The sequence below is a fragment of the Podarcis pityusensis genome (assembly GCF_964106645.2).
Source record: "Podarcis pityusensis genome assembly, chromosome: 7".
In the NCBI taxonomy this organism is placed as follows: Eukaryota; Metazoa; Chordata; class Lepidosauria; order Squamata; family Lacertidae; genus Podarcis; species Podarcis pityusensis.
In genome coordinates this window covers 49745432-49768280 of record NC_138031.1, presented here as the reverse complement: position 1 = coordinate 49768280, position 22849 = coordinate 49745432, and the positions used below count along the sequence as shown (strand labels likewise).

The following is a 22849-nucleotide window of genomic DNA, read 5'->3' as shown; positions in this document are numbered from 1 at the left end:
TTCCATGCGCTCTGGCTTCTGTCACGGTGTTCAGTTGTGCCAGAAGCAGTTTAGTCATGCTGGCCACATGACCCAGAAAGCTGCCTGTGGACAAACGCTGGCTCCCTTGGCCTGAAGTAAGATGAGCTCAGCAACCCCATAGTCACCTTTGACTGAACTTAACCATCCAGGGGTCCGTCACTTTCTTTTTAACCTCTACTCACCCATGGGCTGCCCTGTCCTTGCCTAATGAGCAGGCCGGACCTTGCTGCCAGAAACAGATTTTCAGAAAAAACCAACAGTTTGTATTCTGAAGTGTATCCAACGTAGCAGGTGAGGATAGCTGGTGTCTTATAGAGTCAACACAGGAACAAACACTGCTTGTATTATACAAATAAAAGCAAATAAATCCTTAATTGGTTGTGGTTACCTGTGGTAGGTACTGCATGCATCATTATGAGGGGAGCGCGCACACACGCACGAGTTTTCTTTGGGTGAAGAGGCCTTAAGGATGCACCGCCCTTTTAATGACTAGCCCCTTAAACCACAAATCATCTGTGCAACCCGACTGAGTGGGAAATCTCTAGAACCCAGGGACTGATGTGCGTGGAGCACGGCAGGCTTCTCCACACTTCGGAGCAGCTCCTTCCCTGCCAAAAGAAGCCGACAACAGCGACTGACACAACCGCCGCTCTTTGGGATTTCCCGCTCTTTGATCTGCCCGGGCCGCCTCTGCTGAGGCGCCTGATAAACGAAGCTCTTTGATGAGTCCCGACATTTCCCCCCTCAGCCCGGGCCATCTGACTCGCTTGGTACCCATGACTGAGGGGAAGGGCAGAGGCGGGGACCGCGCCCTGGGCGGGAACGGCGCAATCCTCCCCCTCCGCATATCTCCCAGCTCTTTGTAGTCTCCTTTCAAGTCGAGGGTGTCCGATTTCGGGATCCGGAGGCGAGCAGCGCCCCTCCCCGACCCCTCCTCCTCCTCCTCCTCTGCCCGCTGGAAGGGGAAATATGAAGGGGAGTTTCTGCAGCGGCAGCAGCAGCTCAGTGAGGAGGAGAAAAAGCCGCGGAGGAGAAGCCGGCAGTGAAACAGGGACGACCAGAGAGGTTGCAGAGGGCAGGGAAGGCGCCTGAGGAGCCCCAGACGCCTCTCTGCGCGCGCCCAGAGTCCTTCGGGGCGCCCGGCATGGGGCGCGCCGCCTTTTATTGAAAGCCCTCCGCGCAAGAGGGGGAGCGCGTGGAGTTCAGCCTCGGGCAGAAGCCGCCGCCGCCGCCGCGCGAGGAGCTGGGACTTGGCTGCCTCCTCCTCCTGCTCGTGCCGCTGGCCCCGAAGAGAGATTCCGCCAGGTGGGTGCCCAGAAGAGGCTCTCCAGCCCGCCCCTTCATCTTCTTCCCGCACAAGGATTTTGTGTGCGTGTGTGGCGGGGGGCGGGGGATTATTGGCATTGCAAGGGAGGCACAAAGCTTCCCGGAGAAGAAAGTGTGGAGGGAGAGGAAGAAAGCGCCGGAGGATAAAAGGAAGAAAGAGGCGGAAGGAAAAGTGAGAGGCTTGGACGGGGGAAGCCGCTGGAGAGCTGGAAATGTCCTGTCTCTGCTGCAGCCTGCTGAGATACCTGTTCCTAGCCCTGCTCTTGCATGGTGAGTACTGCAGATAAACGCATTTGCAATGTTTCTGTTATACTGTCGTTATATCTGCGAGAAATGTTTATTGCTTTTAGGCAACTCTTAGGCAACTTTAAAAACTTGGGAAGTTTTTGACGTTTTATTTTGTTTTTATATTTTGCTGGAAGCTGCCCAGAGTGGCTGGGGGAAACCCAGTCAGATGGGTGGGATATAAATAATAAATTTATTAGTTGTTATTGTTATTTAGGCGGATCTTTCTTCGAAGTGGCAACTTGAATATTTTATCGTAGTAATGAGCAGCCTCACACGTTGGTAGTGCTGCACTTGTGGATAATAATAATTATTCTTTATGTATGGTTTCCCCTTTCTCGTGTCACTTTAGGCTAAGGGCTATCCGCAGTGAAAAGCTGGATTTTACCTGTTTTAGTTTTAGATATAAATGTTGCCACAAACATCAGTGCTTGGAAGCAAGAGCTCTCGGTTCTCCAGAAAAGCTAACTAGTTGGAATAGGCAAAAATTGTGTGGTGTGTTTTCTAGAGTCAGAAAGTGCCCCTTCCACATGCAGAAATGTCTTGTATATTACTTGTGGTCGGCTGGGTGATTTTTTTATGGTTCTGAAAGACACAATATAAAAGCCGTCTGTAGTGAAAAAGTAGGTTTTTGCCTATAAAGCTTTGAACAGGATACATTTGATCTTTATTAGCTTGTCCCATTTGGGGGCTATATGGCGTGATTTTTCCTCTGTCTCTGTTTTCTTAATTGTATCCATGGGCAAAATGTTTAGAGCATAACTTGGATTCTGCATGCTTGATCACGTGGAAAGAGTTTCAGGCCACAGGCCCAAACTCTTTATTTCATTGACTTCAGTTACACTACTCGGACACTAGCGGATTCAGACCAAGGGACCATCTCATCTAGCATCTTGTTTCCAACAGTAGTCAGCTGGAAAGTCCACAAGAAGGGTAGAGAGCAATAACCTCTGCTCAGCAACCGCTTTTCAAGAGTTATTTCTTAACATGTAAGGTCCCCTTAGTCATTTATAGACATACCCTCCCTTAATCTGTTTCATTCTCTTTTAAAGCAGGCTAAGCCAACTGGTCACCATCACATCTTATGGGAATGAGTTCCATAAGTTTATTATGAGGAAGTATTTTCCTTGGTGTGTCCTGAATTTGCTGTGAATTAATTTCATCAGCTGACCCTGCGTTCTAGTATTGTGAGAGGAAGAAGAAAAAACCTTTTTCTGCTTTCCTCACGGTGTCCATAATCTTAAAACTCTTTTAAGCTCATTTTTAGTTGCCTTATTATCTAAACTAAAAAGCCCCAACGCCTCATACAGAAGGTCTCTCAACACCCTTGATCATTTGCTTACCCTTTTATGCACCTGGCCCACTTCTGCGTAAATCTGTATATTTTTTATCATATACAAGACTAGAATTGTATAATAGATTCTAAATGAAACAACATCATACAATTATATAAAGTTATTATGACACTGGCAGTCTTGCTTTCTGTCCTTTCCTAATAATTCTGCCTTTTTTCCTCTAATGCGGAATTTGTTAATGCTTTCATTGAACTATCTACCACAACCACATCATATCTTGCATAATCACAATGTTTCAAATCATATAAGGGTATATATAGTTGGGTTGAGGTTAAGTGTGCACCACTCTTTACTTACTCTGTTGAAACCTGTTTGCCATTTTGCTGTCCTAATCCAATATGTGGAGAGCTCTCTGAATAATCCTTGGTAATCTGCTTTTGCATTTCCACAATCTGAATAATTTGACATCATTTGCAAACTTAGAAAACTTGAAGCATATTCCTCCCTGATCATAATGAAATAGCCCCAATATAGATATTTGGCATAGGGGGACTTCTTAGTTCCCTCCATTTTGAAAATTGCTCATTTATTGCTACCCTCTGCTTTCTGTTCTTCAGCCAGCTACTGATCTGTAAGAGGATAGCCCCCCCTTATCCCAGGACTTTAAGTTTACTCAAGAGATTCTGGTAAAGATTTTGTTGAAAGCTCAACTATATAATATCTTCCAGATTACCCTGATCCATGTTTGTTGACAGCCCCCACATCCAATGAATTATAAAACACTGATGAGGCAAGACTTCCTTTTGTAGGAACCATGCTCTTTCCTAGAAAAACGTGTTCTTCCATAGACACAATATTCAAGTTTTAATAATACCTAGTCCAGAGCTACTATAAAGTATGTAGCATTTCCTTCTAAGTGGTCTTTGAACACTTCAAAAATGTTTATTGGGATACTTACTCTTCACTGCTGTATAACCATCCAGTAGGAGATGAAGTGACACTTAAGCAGATATGACCCCAGCACTGAACTCCATTGCTGAATTTTCAAACATGCTAAGCAATCATCAGTGGCAGCTGTGGAGAGTAAGCATTATTTAGATACCTTACTAAGTTACATGCCTAATTTTATGCACTATTGATATCTAAAATCCCAAATGGTCATTGCTATAGTTTTTGGAACACAGGAATCGCATCTTCCCATTTATTCGGACAACGCAAAGTACATAAATGCCACATAGTAAATAATAAAGATCATGAGCATTCTGTGTATCTTTTGCTTTTATAGACAGAAGACTTGCTCATCAAAGGGTTTTTTATTCCTCCCCTTCAACTCAAACTACAAAATATATAGACTGTATAAATATGTCTGGTTGAGACAGACCTGCATGGACGCCAAGGTGCACTTTAAAATTCTGTGATCTGGGCGTCTAGAAGTCAAAACGGAAGGTTTGAAGTTAGAGGCTAAGTAAGGAGAGAAGGTATAATTATAGGGTTAGACTCTCAGGCTCATCTGCTTGGAATTACCCAGCTGTTTTAAACTTTGGCTGAAATGTGAAACAAATCAAGGCCAATAGTCAGATCAAACAAGCCGCTGCCAAGAGAAGTTGAAATGGGGAGCCTTGTTCATGCATGCACACACACACACACACACACAGTATAGTGTCATCAGATGGGAACATTAAAAAGAAAAAGGAGAGGAGAGAAAATTAACTTGTTCAGGCCATAGTCACTGATTAACAACACAGGGATGGAGAGCTGATGTGGAAAACCATATGGATAGACAGTTGGATGCAATACTTGGACTTGTAGCTTTTTTCAGTGCATCTTAACTCCTAAACATGCTTAATGAAAATGTTCTGTTCCTTTCAGGAACTTGTTCATGAATAAGAATCTGTAGGATTCAGCAACGATTATGATTGTGGTGCAGATTTGTGTAATACTTTATACTGGGGTTGTTGTTGTTTTGACATTATGACTACTACAGACTTTGTTGGATAGATGGGCTATAAATTAAACAAGCACAAGCACAACTTATTTAATTTTCCCGTGTAATTCTAGAACTCGTGGCTACCCAGTAAAATTTATTCAGGATAGTGAAGAGAAAGTACTTCAAATGATGTATAAATTAACTTTTGGACTTCACTGCCATGGGATGTAGTGATGGCCACTGGCTTAAATGGCTTTCAAGACGATTAGATGAATTCAAGGAAGGCAGGTCTATCAATGGGCGTTAGCCACCTTGCTACATGGAACGTTTGTGCCCAAAGGCAATTCATCTTTGAATAACAGCTGCTTGCCAGCAAAAACACCAGGAAGAGTTATTGCTCTTCTACTCTGCATGTGAGATTTTTGATAGCATTAAGCTGGCTGCTATTAAAAATAAGTTAGTGGCCTAGATAGACCTATCTAGATAGTCTTATCTCAGTTCTAAGCATGTACCCCATTGCCCTTTCCTTTTATGACTTATTTTGTATATTTCTTCCTCTGTTCTCTTCTGAATCATTGATGGCAGGGTAGGGAACCTGAAGCCCTCCAGGTGTTGCTGGAGCACATATCCCACCATACCTGTTTGTTGACCATGCTGGCTGGAGCTTGTGGGATTTGATGTCCAGTAACATCTGAAAGGCCACAGGTTTCCCACCCCTTTACATTTCATCAGCATCCATGAAAACCAGTGCTCAAAAACTGAATAGAATGTCCCAGACAGATTTAATATATCACTGATGCATAATGCTAATATTATTTTCCACTATTTGATATATTGCTTCTGCTAAAACAAGCTGAAATGGAATTGGCCTTTTGGGCCACATTGTTGTGTATTGACTCTTACTCAGTTTAACCACACTAACCCCTTAACCACCCCTTAACATTCATCAGCAGCTAGCCAAACAATAACTGAAAAGAAATGCTGCCAAAATATCACATAGCTGTATCTCAGCCAGCTGGACAGCATCTGGCACTCCAGAGGTATATTAAATGTGTTTACATAAATAGGCAATAAAATTCTAACACACCTTTTTGAAGTCAAGTTTGGTTGCTTATCAAATGGAAATATAAAAGTAAAATGCAATTCAAGATTCAGATCCATGCTAATATTGCTTCATAAATGTATCTCAACAACACAGGAATAGCCTTTTTAAAAAATCCTCCTTGTGTTCATTAATCAAAATAAAACCTGTTGAATGTCAAAAGAGGTTTGCAGCTGGAACTTGTCCATTATCGTGGTTTGCTCTGCTTATACAAAAAGCCACAAATGTTTCAGATGTCAAATGCTAAAATCATTCTGCTCCAGCAACTCTGATTAACAAGATGGGCAGTAAAGGTGGATTCAAAACAATTTAGCTAATTCAGTTTTAAAATGTTATTTTTCCACCTCAGATATCACAAATTATTTGAAGAGACATACCAGCCTTGCAGTATTTATATTTTTGTTGTTGTTGTTCAGTAAATTCACATTTGCTTACCTTCGGTTTAATTCTTCAAGGTAGTACTTGTTGCAGCCATATTGAGCTTTTCAAATACATAATGTAGAAAATTTGTACATAAAAAATATATTACCCCTTATAATTTCTTGGAATGTGTTTGTGTGATAGTGTTCCTGTTTTACAATATGATTTTTTTAATATTTAGTTTACAGCATTTATAGGTTGCTCTATCACAAAAAGTTCTCTATGTGATTTAATTAGCAACAGGGCTCCACTCCTTTCCCTAGTAGGTGAAAAATGTAGCCAATATTAAGAATTAGTACTTGGACCAATACTGTTCTGCATTTATCACATGCATTTATTAAACTAGGGATCCCACTTGAACCATGGTTTGATATTTTTTCTTTCCATCTGTTAATTTTGAAAATGGAAATCTGTGGTAGATTAGATTAAAAGGCATAATTACAGGCTCAAAAACTATTCCCTTTGATGAGTTAAAATTCATTTTCTTTTTTACATTTATCTGTTATGAAATATTCTAATTTCTCCTTGGCAATATGATACTTGAGTTATTATAAACCTGCCTCCTTATTAACTAAACAAATTTAACCCCCTCTTTCAGAATGTATGTTCTCATTAATTAAGTGCTGGGAGTGTGGGTCTTGAAAAAGTTTTGATACATACATTTATTTAAAACATTTCCATACACACTGTTTAAATCTTGGGAGGATATTTTTACTCCATTAAATATTTACGCCTAAGAATTTTTAGGATCTACTTCTGATTGCAAATTGTTTTTATTATAACTTGCCCTGGGGCCTTTTGGTTAAGGACAGGTAAGAAATCCAATAAATAAAGTTGATTAAATTCCCCCCATAAATTCTGTCAATTACTTTTGTAGCCTAGGTAGATCTAAATATAATTCTCACATTAATATTGCATGTGTGTATGCAGTACTGAGTGCTGTTGACCAGCTTGGGTCAAATCCAAAGTTGAGCACATCGCGATGCTGCATATCATTGGCAATGGATTCGTGGGTAATAAAAATTGCTTGCAGTGCTTCAAATAATGGGTATGTTCTCACCAGTATAAAAAGAATCAGTGATTTACAGCACCTTTGGGGAATCACATGCAAAAAGCACACATCTGGATGTGCATTTGTACCTGATCTTTGCCAACAATGAAGTACATGCTGTGTGCCTGGCTGCCAGTCCACCATCAAGAACCTGAAGTGCAGACTTGAATGGGAGCCATCTTTCTTTCATAAAAGTGAATGGCTCCTGCTGAAAGACACAGAAAAGTCAGAGACACAGTTAAAGGGACAAATCCTGCCATCTGATTCCTGGAGACCCCATTGTTAGGGGAAATGGCAAACTGTGCCCCAAGCTTAATTATCTTCTCTGTCACACTGAGTTTGCAGCAGTGTGCTACAGCACCCCAATGTGATCTATAGACACTGGTTGTACAAACATATATAATCATTACCTTTTACAGTGCTGCCAGTATTCTGCTGAGGCCTAGACTTTCCTGCTTAATGAATTTGGCGATTTTTCAAGACTTTAATCCTTTTGATGTCCAGAGTGACTAAAGCAGAGCTACTAACAGAAACATCTGCTTGGCCGTGAGAAATAATAATCTCCAATGTAATCTTTTTTTTTTCTTTTTTTCTTTTTTGCAGTGTATTAGGATCGGTAGTGGTGAGCTTATCTAGCTGTTTCCCACATCAATATATAGCTATATATTTGTTTAGGGGAATTGATTAGATAAACAAAGGTTTCTCCTTTAAATAAATTGTGTTTTATTTGCTGGAAACTTTCAAAAGCTGATAAGTTTCACTTGAAACATTTGCTACACAAAATGAATTGTATTTATATTGTAATAACAGAGTTAATGTTTACAGGTTTCACAAGAACTCAGTTTATTGAGCCATTGTACCAAATGGAGCAAGTCTTAATTCACCCTGGTGTAAATATTAACTAACAGCCTTACAGAGGCATCCTATGCATGGTTACTCAGAAGTAAAGTCTAGAGCCCAGTGCAGATGTTATAGTTTAGTGTGATGTAAACAAGCCACAGGAATCATTGTGCTCATGTGCTCTCTGCAATCCTTCTCTGACACAGCTGGAAGGAGAAGTAAGGAAGTATTTGCTCCTGGCTTTGAACTGATAAGCTGGTTAACATTAACATTGTTTTGAACAAATCGTAGTTAATGTTTATTAATGCTAATTTGGACAAAACAGCATATGGTTCCCTGGTGGTGCAGGAGAGGAAAGAATCACATGAACCCATGGCTCACTGATGTTATGCTAAGCTACGGTTTAGTGCAGTGGCTGAACATGACCAGTGTGTTCAGTGAGACTTATTCACTAGTGGGTGCATTCAGGATTCCAGCCTCAGTATATTTAATGCAGAAATTCACCTATATGCAAATACCATGTCTTTGTCTGATTCTTTCATGTTTTAAAAATCATATGTATACATTAAATCTGGCATATTAAATTAGATTTCCAACAATTGTAAGATGGCAGATCTGCAGCTTTAAAATGACAGTTCAGATCTGGAAGTTGTTTTAATCATTACAGTACATTGGTGACTGAGCTGGCATTGGAATCCAAGTCTCAATCCTAATCTTTATTCACTGAAGCACAGTGGCAAACTAGTTGTCCGGCGCAACATCAGACTAAAGGAACTGGTGCATGCCAAGAATTATGTTTCTGCATGACTGCTACATGCATACAGCATCTAAGGAAAGTTTCAAGAACTGATGGGATTCAATATTTTCACTTTTTAACATATCTTTCCATTCCACATAGCAGTCAACATATTGTACAATTTGTCCAAATATACAAGTTATGATTATGGTAAATAGCTTTTCTACTGCACAATTAAGAGTAGAATCCTAAATAAATTTTGTTGTAAGCATCGTTAAGCTTAGTGGGACATACTTCTGAGTAAACTTACTTAGAAATGCACTACATGTGTCCAAGTATGTGTATATTTTCCAAATTTATTTATTTTCTAAAGTGAGCATTGTGTACATGCGCACATACACATGTGCACGGCTGGTTGATGTTACCTCAATCCTCATTTAATAGACTTAGCAGGACTATGGGGCACCAGAATAGCAGCTCATGACATGCAAACCTATGGGGCCATGTTAACTATTGGAACATGAAACAAATTCTGAAACTAAAGAAACGGTATAGAAAGATGTAGGACCTGGCTGTTTCAGTAAATTAATGGCCAATTGAGGTCAGCTGGGGACTTTGTTTAGTAAAGAAGTTTGAAGAGGAAGGGTGGGGGGAGTTTGACGCCTTCTGAAATGATAAACAGAATGCTGTTATTGATAATCCTAGAGTGTGTTTGTTGTTGTTGTTTTTTAAGAATACAACTGTTAAAAAAATAAAGTAAGTATCTGTGGCAACAAATAAAGCATTTTCCCTTGCATGAAGTTGTCTCTTAGATATATGGTTGTATATATTCCACTGTGAGGAGGAAGCTATTCTACATGCTTTCAATTTCCATGCCCATTTTTATATAATAAAATACACTGATCCTCCTACTTGAGTGCTTATGCACAGGAACATAATGTGGGACTCTACCCTAAATACATCAAATGTACAAAGCCCATTCATGAAAGGAGTCTTTCACATCTGAAGATTACTAGCGAGCAAAGCTATTTATTATAGTCATTATATGCAAACAGTTTTAGTTCTCCCAATTCACCAGAATTTATTTCATATGCCACCTCTGATTTCTCACAGGGCTGGGAGAAGGTTCTGCACTTCTTCATCCAGACAGCAGGTCACACCCTCGATCATTAGAGAAGAGCGCGTGGAGAACTTTCAAGGAGTCACAGTGTCCTCACATGCTGAAACATCTTCATAATGGAGCCCGAATTACTGTGCAAATGCCTCCTACTATCGAGGGACACTGGGTCTCCACCGGGTAAGACTGCCGACAAACATGATGATGATACTATATAGAAAACATGCTAAAATGCTTTGGTAGACATTAATGTCAGGAGGCAAGTACTTTAGATACATAGAAAAGTAGGACACCATACTGTACAGCTTTGTTACTGTGTATTTTGGTAGGCTATAATCCACTTAAACTCACAGCTAGTTTAATGTACACAGTGAGCTTTTGTCTTTTCTTTCTCTTTCAATATAGCAGCCTCCCTAAACTAAAAAATGCTTCTAAAGCAGTTTACATTGTAGCGGGGGGCGGGGGGGTGTGTCTGCTATTGAGAGGAAAGCTGAAAACTTATCCTATGGACACAGAAGCTTTTCTGGCCACAAAAGTGAGCCTTCAGAATTTTGTGGCTATTGTCCGTATTTTAAACAGTAAGGCGTTTCAGTCTTCCTTACTTTGGAAACCACAGTGTTGTTGAAAATTGCCAGCCTATTCATAGGATGTTCATATGTCATCTGCTTATTCAGACCGCTTGCAAGGGCGAGTGAATAAATCCTTGCCTTTATTGCTGTATCATGTGACATGTGTATAAAACAAAGTTCATTAACAAAATGAAATTATGAAGCTTTAGCTGTCAAGCCCAAGCATGCACAAGTGCTTATCTGAGATCACAAACATTCAGTTAGGCAGAGGTATTTATTTTGTAGTCTCAGCTTGCAAATATACAGCTGTGTACTCGCAATTATTTTCTTAGGAAGGCTCCTTGGGATATAAGATTCCCTTCAAGCCCAGTCCTGCAGTCCTTATTCAGGCAAAGCCATCACTGAAGTTAATAAAAATAGTGTCTGAGTAAGCAGTAATCCTCACTCAAATCCACCACAGATATCCCTGGAAAGTCAGGGAGAAGATGTTGGGCTCCCATCACTTAGGAGGGATCTGTTGTACTTGCAGAAAGCAAGCAGACTAGGAAGAGCTCAGCTTAAAAACCTTTTTTTTCTCAACTATAAGCCTTACACAAATATTTCAGATGTTCTAGTTTGGGTTTATTTTATAAACACATTAAAGCATGTTTATTACTTTGATTGCCTGAAGCCAGGCAGGTGTGGTCATTCCTTTTCCTTGTTGATTTTATCACCATGGAAGTAGAAATATATTAAAAGTGTTGCCTATCTCTTAAGAAACATAACCACATTGTCACACAGAAATAAAACAGGAAGGGGCTCATTGAAAAGCTATTGAGCTTATGAGAATATTTATCTTCAGGTCTAGAGGCTTTGACAGAAGCTTATTCATGTTAGATATACATATTTAAGAAAAACTGAAGAAGGAAAAAAAGACGTTAAGTTGGATCCAGACATGTTCACGCTTAGGGTAGAGTCACTGAAGTCACCTTAAGTTCCATTGATTTCAATGGGTCTACTCTAAGCATGATAGGCAAAGCAATTCTAAACCCTGGCCAGGAGTATCAAAACAGCTGTCATATCTGAAGCACTGCCAGCTCATGCCGGGGGGGGGGGGGAGACTGGTTCCATTATTTTCTGTTGTGCCAGCTCCAGGCTGGTGCATGTGGGGGGCCTGGAACAGCCTGGGGCTCAGCAGCTCAATGGCTAAACCTTCACTGCCTCACACCCATAATGCTCTATTTCAGGGCCTTACTCTGGCCACTGCCAGCAGTAGCATTTGATCCACCACTGCCTACCTGGTGACAAAAGTGAACAGATAATGATATTGTAGGGGGAAATCTTTGTCTTCCTTGACAGCACTTGGAATAGAGTTGCCTACAATTCTAAGTAGGGATTCAGGGGGCACTGTGGGTTAAACCACAGAGCCTAGGACTTGCGGATCAGAAGGTCGGCAGTACAAATCCCCGCGACAGGGTGAGCTCCCGTTGCTCGGTCCCTGTTCCTGCCAACCTAGCAGTTCGAAAGCACGTCAAAGTGCATGTAGATAAATAGGTACTGCTCCAGCGGGAAGGTAAACAGCATTTCCGTGCGCTGCTCTGGTTCGCCATAAGCGGCTTAGTCATGCTAGCCACATGACCCGGAAGCTGTATGCTGGCTCCCTCGGCCAGTAAAGCGAGATGAGCGCCGCAACCCCAGAGTCGGTCACGGCTGGACCTAATGGTCAGGGGTCACTTTACCTTTACAATTCTGAGTACTTGGTACACTAAATGTGGAGAAAAGAGGAAGTCAGCAATAAAATGAAAATAAAAACATCAAATGCAGCATAGAACTAATATACCTTTTAAAACGTCTTTAAAAAATGAAACCAGAAACTTAATGTTAAATAAAGGAAGATGAGAAAAATTACTATTTTGGTTCACTATTGCGAATATTGTGGTGTTAATTAAATGTGTTATTAGTGCTGTCATCTTCTCAGTGACTACTTTATATACTTCATTTCACACTTCACTAAGCTTATGCTTTTATTTGCAATTTGGTTACAGTTGTGAAGTAAGGTCGGGCCCAGAATTCATCACTAGATCCTACAGATTCTACCACAATAATACATTCAAGGCCTATCAATTTTACTACAGAGGTAACCGATGCACAAACCCAATCTATACCTTAGTTATCCGTGGCAAAATTCGCCTTCGACAAGCATCCTGGATCATTCGAGGAGGGACTGAAGCAGATTACCAGCTGCACAACATACAGATAATCTGCCATAGTGAGGCAGTGGCTGAGAGACTAAGTCAGTTGGTGAACCGCACATGCCCTGGATTTGTACCAGAAGATAAAGCCTGGGAGCAGAATGTGAGCTACGATTTGTGGAGAGAAGAGAATGGCTACGAATGCACCAGAGCACTGAATTTTGCTATGCATGAGCTTCAACTAATCCGTGTCGAGAAACAGTACCTTCACCATAATTTAGATCACTTGGTCGAGGAGCTATTTCTTGGAGACATACACACTGATCCTGCTCAGAGGATGTATTATCGCCCATCTAGTTACCAGCCCCCTCTTCAAAATGCTAAGGTATGTGAACATTTCGGTTTTCAGTTCCAAGGCACTTGCAAAGAGTATCCCTTTATTGCAGGAAATGCCCCAAATACCTAAGCCAAAAACTCTCATGCAAAGATCTTCATATGCCACAAGCATGAGTCTTATTTCCTCCACAGCTTTTGCCCAGTGCCCTCTCACATCCTTATTACTGCTGCTTCTTTATGACTTGCATCCCAATTTTTTTTGAGAGCCGCAGCGTTACATGACCTGCACCTGACATCATACAATGTCATGTGAGTGACAGGTGGGCATGGCAAAACTGCCCAACAGGCTACATTAGCTTGCCTAGGGCTCAAGGGCCAGAGCTTCCCAACCCCTGTATTACGTCTTTTGTCATTCTAAGCTGTACTTCCTCCTTTAACCAAACTATAGTTTCTTGTTGTTAACACTTCAATATGTTTCTAAGTATTGTTGTGGCAAACAGATTCTTAAGTAATAAAGTTCCCATCTTTTCCCTTAGCCTGTGCCCTTCCAAGCTTCCATGCACTTTGAAATGTTCCTGATAATAATAGAATATATTCAATTTTTCTTGAATGTCTGGAAACTATTCCAGCCGACCAGCCAACCATCTCAGAGGCTATTTTGCTTTGCTTTTATGTTTTACTAGAAATCTTGTATATCTGCAGGTCAGGTAAAAGTAGCTTAAGGTCACAACACAGTTGTGTGGTCTACAGACGCTCATTAAAATCCTGATAAAAAGAAGCAAATAAAACTTTACCTAATTCATTGCTTTTGAGCACTTGCAGATTCAGTGTACATCCACTAAGTTTTTTACTAATTTATATTCTTCATATTTTATGCTACCAAATTCATAGTGTATTATTTACCTGTTCATTTAAAATCCAGTAAACTGCTTCATTCAGAACTCTGGCAGCTTGTGGACCATCTTTAAGGATAGCCCCACCTGGAATGCATTACAATAATCTAATCAAGAGGTTACCAGGGCATGGCTTATTGTAGCCAGTTTATTGCAATCTGGGAATGGTTCTAGCTTGCAAACAAGGGGGAACTGGAAAAAGGCACTCCATGCTACCTGAGCCTCAAATGACAAAACGGTATCCCTATGCTACATACCTTTCCTTCAGAGAGAGTGCAACCCTATCTAGAACACAATTCCTGGACGCAATCACCCACCAACAGAATGTCCATCTTGTTGGGATTCATTCACCCCATTACAACCTTCAGGCATCTGTTAAACACCTGCGCAGTTTTACCTGATTCAGATGGTAAGGAGAAATAGACCTGGGAATCATCTGCATAGTGATGACACCATGCCCCAAATTCCCCCAATGACCTCACCCATCAGCCTCATATATTAAAAAGCATGAACCCTGTGAGACCCCGCAGCACTGATACATTGATAAGGGCCTGAGTAGGAATCCCCCAAATGCATATCTCTCAGAATAACCCTGCAGGTAAGCGTGGAACCACCATACCGTTCAACTCCCAACCCATAGAGCTGTATCAGTGGTATTCGAAGCTTCCAAGCGATCAAGGAGAAGCAATGGGTTCACATTCCCCTGTTTTCCAATAAAGGTCAGAAACCAGGGCAACTAAAGGTGTTTTGGTGCCAAGGTGGGCCTGAAGCCGGAATGCGTTGGGTCCAGATAATAAAATGAACTAGTGAGCAGTAGCTCTTTTTTTCATGGTTTTTGAGGTTGCAGCCATTGAGTGCATAATGGTTCACACTGAGATAAGCCTAACACTAGCACCTGGAACTTCCTTTTGTCATAAAGATGAAACTGGGTATAACAGAAGGACATAAGAATTGTCTTTGGAATTGCTGATATGATAGTTGTCCTGGAGTGAGAACCATGCCACTAAGGTCTAGCCTCCAATGTCCTGATCAAGATTGGAGGGAATAAAAATCAAGGAACACAGACTCTGGATAATATTTCTATCTGTCCAAGTTTGCAAATGACCGTTTCATACTTCATGGTTTAGATACATCACCTCTCTGCTAGTTGAATTCAAATAAGTCATTCCCTTTTGTCTTCCTGTTGTTGTTTGCTGCCTGAGGTACCTCTGTACCTCTAGAAGTAACAGTTTTGATATGTGCCATGATATCTCTTGAAAATTGAAGCCAGAACAAAAGATTAATAACAATAACATTTATTTATTTATTTATTTATTTATTTATTTATTTATACCCCGCCCATCTGTCTGGGTTTCGCCAGCCACTCTGGGTAGCTTCCAACAGAATATAAAAAACACAATAAAACTTCAAACATTAAAAACTTCCCTAAACAGAGTTGCCTTCAGGTGTCTTCTAAAAGTCAGATACAGTAGTTGTTTATTTCCTTGACATCTGATGGGAGGGCATTCCACAGGGTGGGTACCACTACCGAGAAGGCCCTCTGCTTTGTTCCCTGTAATGTTGCAGTGAGGGAACTGCCAGAAGGCCCTTGGCGCTGGACCTCAGTGTCCGGGCTGAACGATGGGAGTGGAGAATTCTACTGAAGAAAGCAAATGTTGCTGAGAAGGTAGGCAAAGAAAGCATTGCTGGGAAATAGAATGGGGGTGATATAGCCACAACAAAAGAGCAGGGGTTATAGTTTAGAGCATTAGGAGAGAAACAAGTCATTAGCAAATCATGTGTAAATCTGAGGAATGGAGAGAGAGAACGAGGGATTGAAGCAGAGTGCTGCAGTTTTGCAGTGGGGCTGCCTGCACATCTTTTCTGATGGCATCTCAAAGGAATGCCTATAGCAATTGGAACCACATTTGAGACTTTAGCTATCATCAATTAGTTCCAGAAGAAAAGTTTTGGGTCAATTCTAGCTTAAGAATTCTTTATTTTTCAATTATTTTTTGCAGCAGTGACCGTGCTTGTAACCAGTTTCGCATAATTACTTAATAAAGCACCATTGAATGGACATGCAAAATATTTACATATCTGTGGTGAAATAGATTTCTTCTGTCAGTTAGGAAAGAATGTCAGCAAGAGAAATGCAATCTATTTTTCAACAGAATACTTTTAAATACTGTTTTACATTTTGTATTCTTCTATTCAAAGTCACAATGGCTATGTTTTCATGAGAAACAAGTTAGAAGCCGAAGAACCTCCTGGCTGGTCAGACCAGGTCCATCTTGACAAGCATTCTGTTTCCAGTAGGGGCCCGATGCAGATACTGATTTTAATGCAGACATGAATATACATGACTATAATATTTTTGGTCAAAACTACATGTTTCCTCTGTGGGTTTTTTGTGGGGGGAGCTTTATTTAACCCAAAACCAAGTGGGGAGCATATCACTTCCACAGCAGTCTAATTTTCTCAAGCTTCAGCTGGTCCATTATGTAGCACCCAGATTACTGGCTGGAGTTCTGTTTAGGACCGATATCATGTTTAAACTCATGTTTAAAACAGCTGCATTAGTCACCAGTTAGCTTTGGGGCCTAAATACATTAGTATTTAGAGTGTTTAATGATGTATGTTCTAAATATTTGAAAGACTACTTCATTCCCTACAGAACATTTTGGATGTGTAGATCAGTGGGTGTGGGCCACCCTCAGAAATTTGGGGGTGGGTGTGATCCAGCAGAGGGCATTCTCTGTGGCAGATCCTAAATTACAGAATTTCCTCCCTACAGAACTGTGTCTGACACCTTCATTATATAGTTTCTCTTTTATGCTGAAGACATTGGTCTTTGCTGCCTGTGACATCTTTTTATTACCCGCCCTAGTCATGTTACTGTAATTTATTTTTAAATTGTTGTAATAATAATAATTTGCCCCCAAGTGTTTTTTTTGGGGGGGGGTGCCATGGATGAGAAGATATTTGCATTTGTATATTCCCCTCTTGGGTGTCAAAGAGCTTGCACAGAACAATTTGGAAAGGAAAAATATCTACTATGGAAAGAGATGTCCTCCAATGCAAACTTCCACATCAGTTTACAGCTTCTCACAACTGCGTTGGGTAAAGCAACAACAACTCTCAAAGAAACATTTACACATCTGAACATCATGTGCAGTTTGACCCCTTGTGTAACTTAGCTATAGGTCGTAATGGCTTTCCTAAATATATGAAGGATGAAAGCATAGGATGCATTTTGAGACCACACAAAATATAGAGCTATGAGGTTATAACCTTTCTCCTTTGAACTTCTTTCCTTTTCTAATTGTCAGTCCACGGGGACTCAGCTGAAAATGAGCTTAAATGCTTAATTGAGTTCAAAACCACTAGTCTCAGACTCTTCTGGAAACTGGACACCGTGCATAAACAGAAACATTAAATCAACTTGTTTTTTTTAAGGCTTTTATGGTCACATAGTGTGCTGGGTGAGGAAATCACCTCTGAAGTGAATCAGGTGTATTGTACAGAATCTGTCTGGCAAGGCTTGTTTCATTTCCTCTTTATTATTATTTTAAAATATAAAAACACAGCTAAAATAATTAAGGCATCTATGAAAAATAAGAGAACCTTGAAGATTTTTAAGTTGATAAAGCTGCAGAATTGGATGTGGAAGCCACATTTATACTACTAATATGGTTGAACTGAGTGGTAATTAAAAGCAAATGATTCCTGGATATGTTAGGAATGCTAAAGCTGAACAGAATTGATCTTATTCCAAATTCTTTACAGCAGTTTAGCGGCAGGATGATAAATCAAAGACCCAAAGTGAAAACCAGACAGATCTAAGCCAAGCTGCTAATTTGAGCACGTTTCCAAAGACTCAAAAGTTTGTTCAAGCACACAGAATATAGCACACTTTCCCTGCTAAAATGTCTTCTTTGTGGTCCTTAAGTAAATAGCATTTATTCACAATTAAATATAAAGACTGTCTTTATTCATAAATTCATATAAACTTCATACCCTTCAACAATATGATCCCAAATGCATGTGTGGCAGGGGAAACCCAGCCAGATGGGTGGGGTATAAATTATTATTATTACTGTTATTAAATAGTGTAGCTGCATTAGTTAAAGCAGCACTTCCTAGTGGGGTAATAGCAGCTGTTCAGTGCAGCATTTTGATTGCTCTCATGCAAAACATTTATTTCCAAGTATCAGGTGGTTTTGTGAAGAAAAGAAATGAGTAAAGGTAAAGGGACCCTTCCCTGACCATTAGGTCCAGTTGTGGCCGACTCTGGGGTTGCAGTGCTCATCTCGCTTTACTGGCCGAGGGAGCTGGTGTACAGCTTCCGGGTCATGTGGTCAGCATGACTAAGCCGCTTCTGGCAAACCAGAGCAGCGCACGGAAACGCCGTTTACCTTCCTGCCTGAGTGGTACCTATTTATCTACTTGCACTTTGAAGTGCTTTCGAACTGCTATGTTGGCAGGAGCAGGGACCGAGCAACGGGAGCTCAACCAGTCACAGGGATTCAAACCGCTGACCTTATGATTGGCAAGTCCTAGGCTCTGTGTTTTAACCCACAGCGCCACACGCTCTCATGCAAAACATTTACAGTGGTAATTAAGTTCTTAACCTGAGGTACCACTGTATTTCCAAATATCAGGTGGTTTTGTGAAGAAAAGATATGAGTATGGTAGGGTAAATGAGTATGCAGTATAGGCCACGTGCAGTTGCAGCCTAGATAATTTATTTACTTTGGGCATGCCAGGGGTGGGTGGAAACACCCCACAAACAGATCAGTTGGCAGTGCCTTCTGGTTGTTGCAGTCAGGCCCCTTCAGAAGTCTCTAGGGAGATCCAGGCCAATTCTAGCTGTTAAAGAAACACAAAAACAAAATGAGCCAAAAAATAGTGGTATGTTTATATAATCAATTGATTTGAGGACACATTCATCATGTTCTGCTCTTCTGCCACCAGAACCAATATATTTTATTAATATTTATGAATATGTTAAGCTATTTAATATGACAATCTACAGCAATTAACAAACAAATTATGCCTTTACCAAATCATATATCTTATTTGCTTCAATTTGCATTCTTTGTTGGAATTCACACAAATAACGGTAAATTAGATAGATCCTGGAGTGATTCAATAACAGGACACTTTGTTATTTGTGATTCATTAACAGGACAGTTATTAAGAATATGCACTCTTAACACAATTTAATTGTGAAGAGGTTCTGCGTGTGGTCTCTTTTTCTAGATTTCCAATAGCCAAGGCTACAATTACAAAGCATTATTTTACACACACTGGGGAATGCTGCACAATATTCAGTGACTCACAGCTGGCACATACTTTTAGGGATCAAGGAGACTGATTTAGACAAATATAATTCAGAGTAGATATTACAAACTTGACCGTGTTGACCAGGAAACTCCTAGATGTATGAGAAACAGCTATGTCTTACCATTTTTGGATCACTCTGTGTGTGTGTGTGTGTGTGTGTGAGAGAGAGAGAGAGAGAGAGAGAGAGAGAGAGAGAACTCTGCTTTTGCATACTGAAATAGTGTTTTCAAAATCAATTTATCCAGATATAAATGACAAAAGAAAGTAGAATTACACATTATGACAGATGGAGCTGCTGTGTTGAATTCTCCCCTTCTGTAACACACACGTTGCAGCTTGTGGCCAGCTACCTCCTGCAGTGACATCAGCCCTCTAATTCCACCCATCAAATGATAGGGAAAGAAATGGATCCTTACTGTTGTCAGTCAGTGAAAAGCCCTGGAATATGATGGCTTCAGGCCCAATCATTCCAGATCCAGGCTGTTGCTGCAGCAGCAGCCTGTCTGCGCCTCACTTTGCACCCTGCATGTGTGGCAGGAGCTGCAGAAGCAGCAATGACCCAGCCAAGTTCTGCAAGGCTGGAGTCTTGATTGCTTCTTCTGTTTCTGATCATTTAGAATAATTCAAAGCAAGTTAAATGGTTGACTTGGAAAAGTGATCAGTTAAATAAGGCCTTTCAGAAGCATAGGAGTAGGTAGGATGCAGTTGTTATCCTTATCAGTAGTTGCTCCCAGACTTTGGAATTGCCTCCCTAGAGAAGTTAGGCTGGCTTCCTCATTGTGGTCCTCCTGCCAGCAGGTGGAGACATTATGGCTCCAGCAGGCTTTTGGGAACTGGCTGCTTTAAATGAAAGGGCTGGTGCCATGCTGTTTTTATTGTAATTATTTGTATGGTTTTAATATACTTTATGTATATAGTTTTAATTTATCAATTTTTAATTGTTTTTAATCCCCTCCCTGTTTTTAGCTGTTTTTTATGTGTTTTTTAATATCTCTAAGCAGCCTTGAGTCCCTGTCAGGGGAAAAGTTTGGGGTGGATGGGTAATAAATAAATAAATAAATAAATATAAACCTTTCTCAGAAATGTTTGCTGCAACTATGAGAATGTATTCTTTTTACAGGCGAATTAGAATATGTTTTTTAAATACTGGCCTGAACTTTAAAAAAACAACTCCCTTAAACTTGTAAAATGTACTCATGAATAAAAATGGCAAGTACTATATTGATGCATATATGCAGACACTAAATAGAAATATTTCCCTTTCTTTTTTGGTACCTGGCACTTGTGCTTAACAGAAATTCAGTGCCAGGATCTTGGAAATGTCTGCAGTCTGGGCCAGGAATTTCAAGCAGAGCTGATATGGAAGCTAGTGAAGACCAGGAAGTGTGAAATAGTCTGAGATTGAAACATAAATTCTAGATCATTTCTGGGTTATAACATCAGCTCATTCTTTATGTTCAAATACCTTGTGTCCTACACAGTTTGACAAATCAGAATGATAATTTGATCCAAGGAAGGAAGGCAAATATGGAAATAGAAGATTAAAAATAAAAGATTAAAGAAGAGAGAACCTGCTTGAACTATTCAAGACAAGATAAATGGCTTAAGAGAGAGGTGAGGGAGAACAGCCTCTTAAGAACTGATTTCAGAGAATAAAACGGGAAGCATTCAGTCTAGATAAATAAGATGCCACAGATAGCACCAGAAACAATTGATGAATCCTCTATCCACAGGAATGTGTGTTATATCCCACACACACATTCAAAGCCACTGCCAGTGGATGTTCTCAGATTATTTTAGTGTGATTTTATTTATTTTTGAAATAATGCTCCAATTTTGCAACTTGCCACATCCAGGCTCAATCCACATGTATTTTCTATGGGGTGTCAAGTTGCTTTCTTAAAATATGTCAGAACATCCAGAAAATGAATGTCTCGTTCCTGTAACTTAACAGCTGACTTCAGCCATTGGAAAATAAATTAAAATCAAATGATAGCAAATGCACCACATTAAAAAATATATTTCATAGAGTGCAAAAAATTGTAGACTTGAGGTACAGATGAGCAGGAAACAAAGCATTTAAGAAAGTCCAGTTGACACAAGTATTTCAGAGAAGACCTAGAAGGCAATGGCAGGCAATCCAGGGACAATTAGCACTTTTATAGCATTTAGATCTGCGCCTTAAACAAAATATCTAAAGACCAAGTACAAGGTTTGGATCATTTATGAAAGTCTTTCAACTGCACAAAGCAGTCATTCAGAACATGAGAAGGAGACAGGCTTTATCAGAGTCGGAGAGGATTGCAGCTATCTTTGATGTTAATGCTATTTCCTGAAACTGGCGTTTTCAGTTTCTATACAGTGACCAGAGAGAAATAGAGGAACAGTACACAATTTCACATAACACCTCCCCAGTTTCTCTCACTCTGTGTCTGTCTTATTATGCCTCCCCCCCCCCACAAAATACTCAGGGATGCAAATGTGTGTTCAGGGGCCTGGGGCTCTTAGAAATAAGAATCTGGACTCAGACAATGCTAATTAGATAGGGCATGTTTATTTTATAGTTCCTTGCTTACAGTTATGCAGACCAGTGTTCTTCCTTCCAGAATTCCCTTTGCCCCATTTCCTAAGGTGGACTATCTCATGCTTAGCTCAGAGCATTCTGAAATCCTGGTCTTGATCAAGGAATGGATTGGTCATAAACATTACATCCCTCCTTTCCCCCTAACTATCAAACCACAAATATAATTGAAAACACAGAACCCTTGAAAACATTTCTACAACTGTGTTGTAAAAACTACAACTATAACAATATTATACAACTAAAGACATAGAACAAAACCAAATAGACTTCCGGGGGCGGCGCGAACGGCAATGGCGGTCCTCTTCTGAACGGGAGAGGAGGCTCCGCAGACAACGGGTCGTCCGCTACGGCGAAGCGGAGACCCACTTCGGAAAACCCCAGGCAGCAAGAGCCTGGGGTCTTGAGGCTCGGTGGGCGCCTTGAGCGACCCTCCAAGCGCGAAAGGAACCCCGTAAGGGGCTCCGGAGCGTGGAGGGGGGTTGCGGCGCTGAGAGCTGCTTCACAGTCTGTGGAGCGAAGCCGCGCTGCTGCTGCCGGTGAGCGCTGATCCCTTTTCCTGTCAAATTACGGATTCGGATGAAAAGCAACTTATTCGTGAGTAAAAGACTGAATCACTTGAAATTAGAGACTTTAAAGGAAAAATTTTAATTGGCTTGAACTTGGCTGAAAGCGGAGAGACGTGGAAACAGGAAGTCCGTCTTCCGCAGCCATTGAACTTGAAAAAAGCAATCAGCTGGAGGAGTGGAGGCTGAAAGAAAGAGATTCTAAACTTTACAGATCTAAGCATCTACTGAACTTGCAATTTAAAGTAAAGACTTTAAGCTAAAGATTTGGAATTATTACTTGCA

At 40.5% G+C, this 22849-nt stretch overlaps 1 protein-coding gene across 1 annotated transcript in view; it reads left to right on the top strand.

The window, feature by feature from the left end:
- The first annotated feature begins 747 nt into the window (after positions 1-747).
- APCDD1 (APC down-regulated 1) overlaps positions 748-22849 on the top strand; it is a 44113-nt gene continuing 22011 nt past the window's right edge. Inside the window, exons 1-3 of the mRNA XM_081014225.1 lie at positions 748-1617; positions 10117-10300; positions 12714-13245. Coding sequence (XP_080870351.1) covers positions 1560-1617; positions 10117-10300; positions 12714-13245 — 774 coding nt within the window. The 5' untranslated portion in view covers positions 748-1559. The remainder of the gene's footprint in view (positions 1618-10116; positions 10301-12713; positions 13246-22849) is intronic.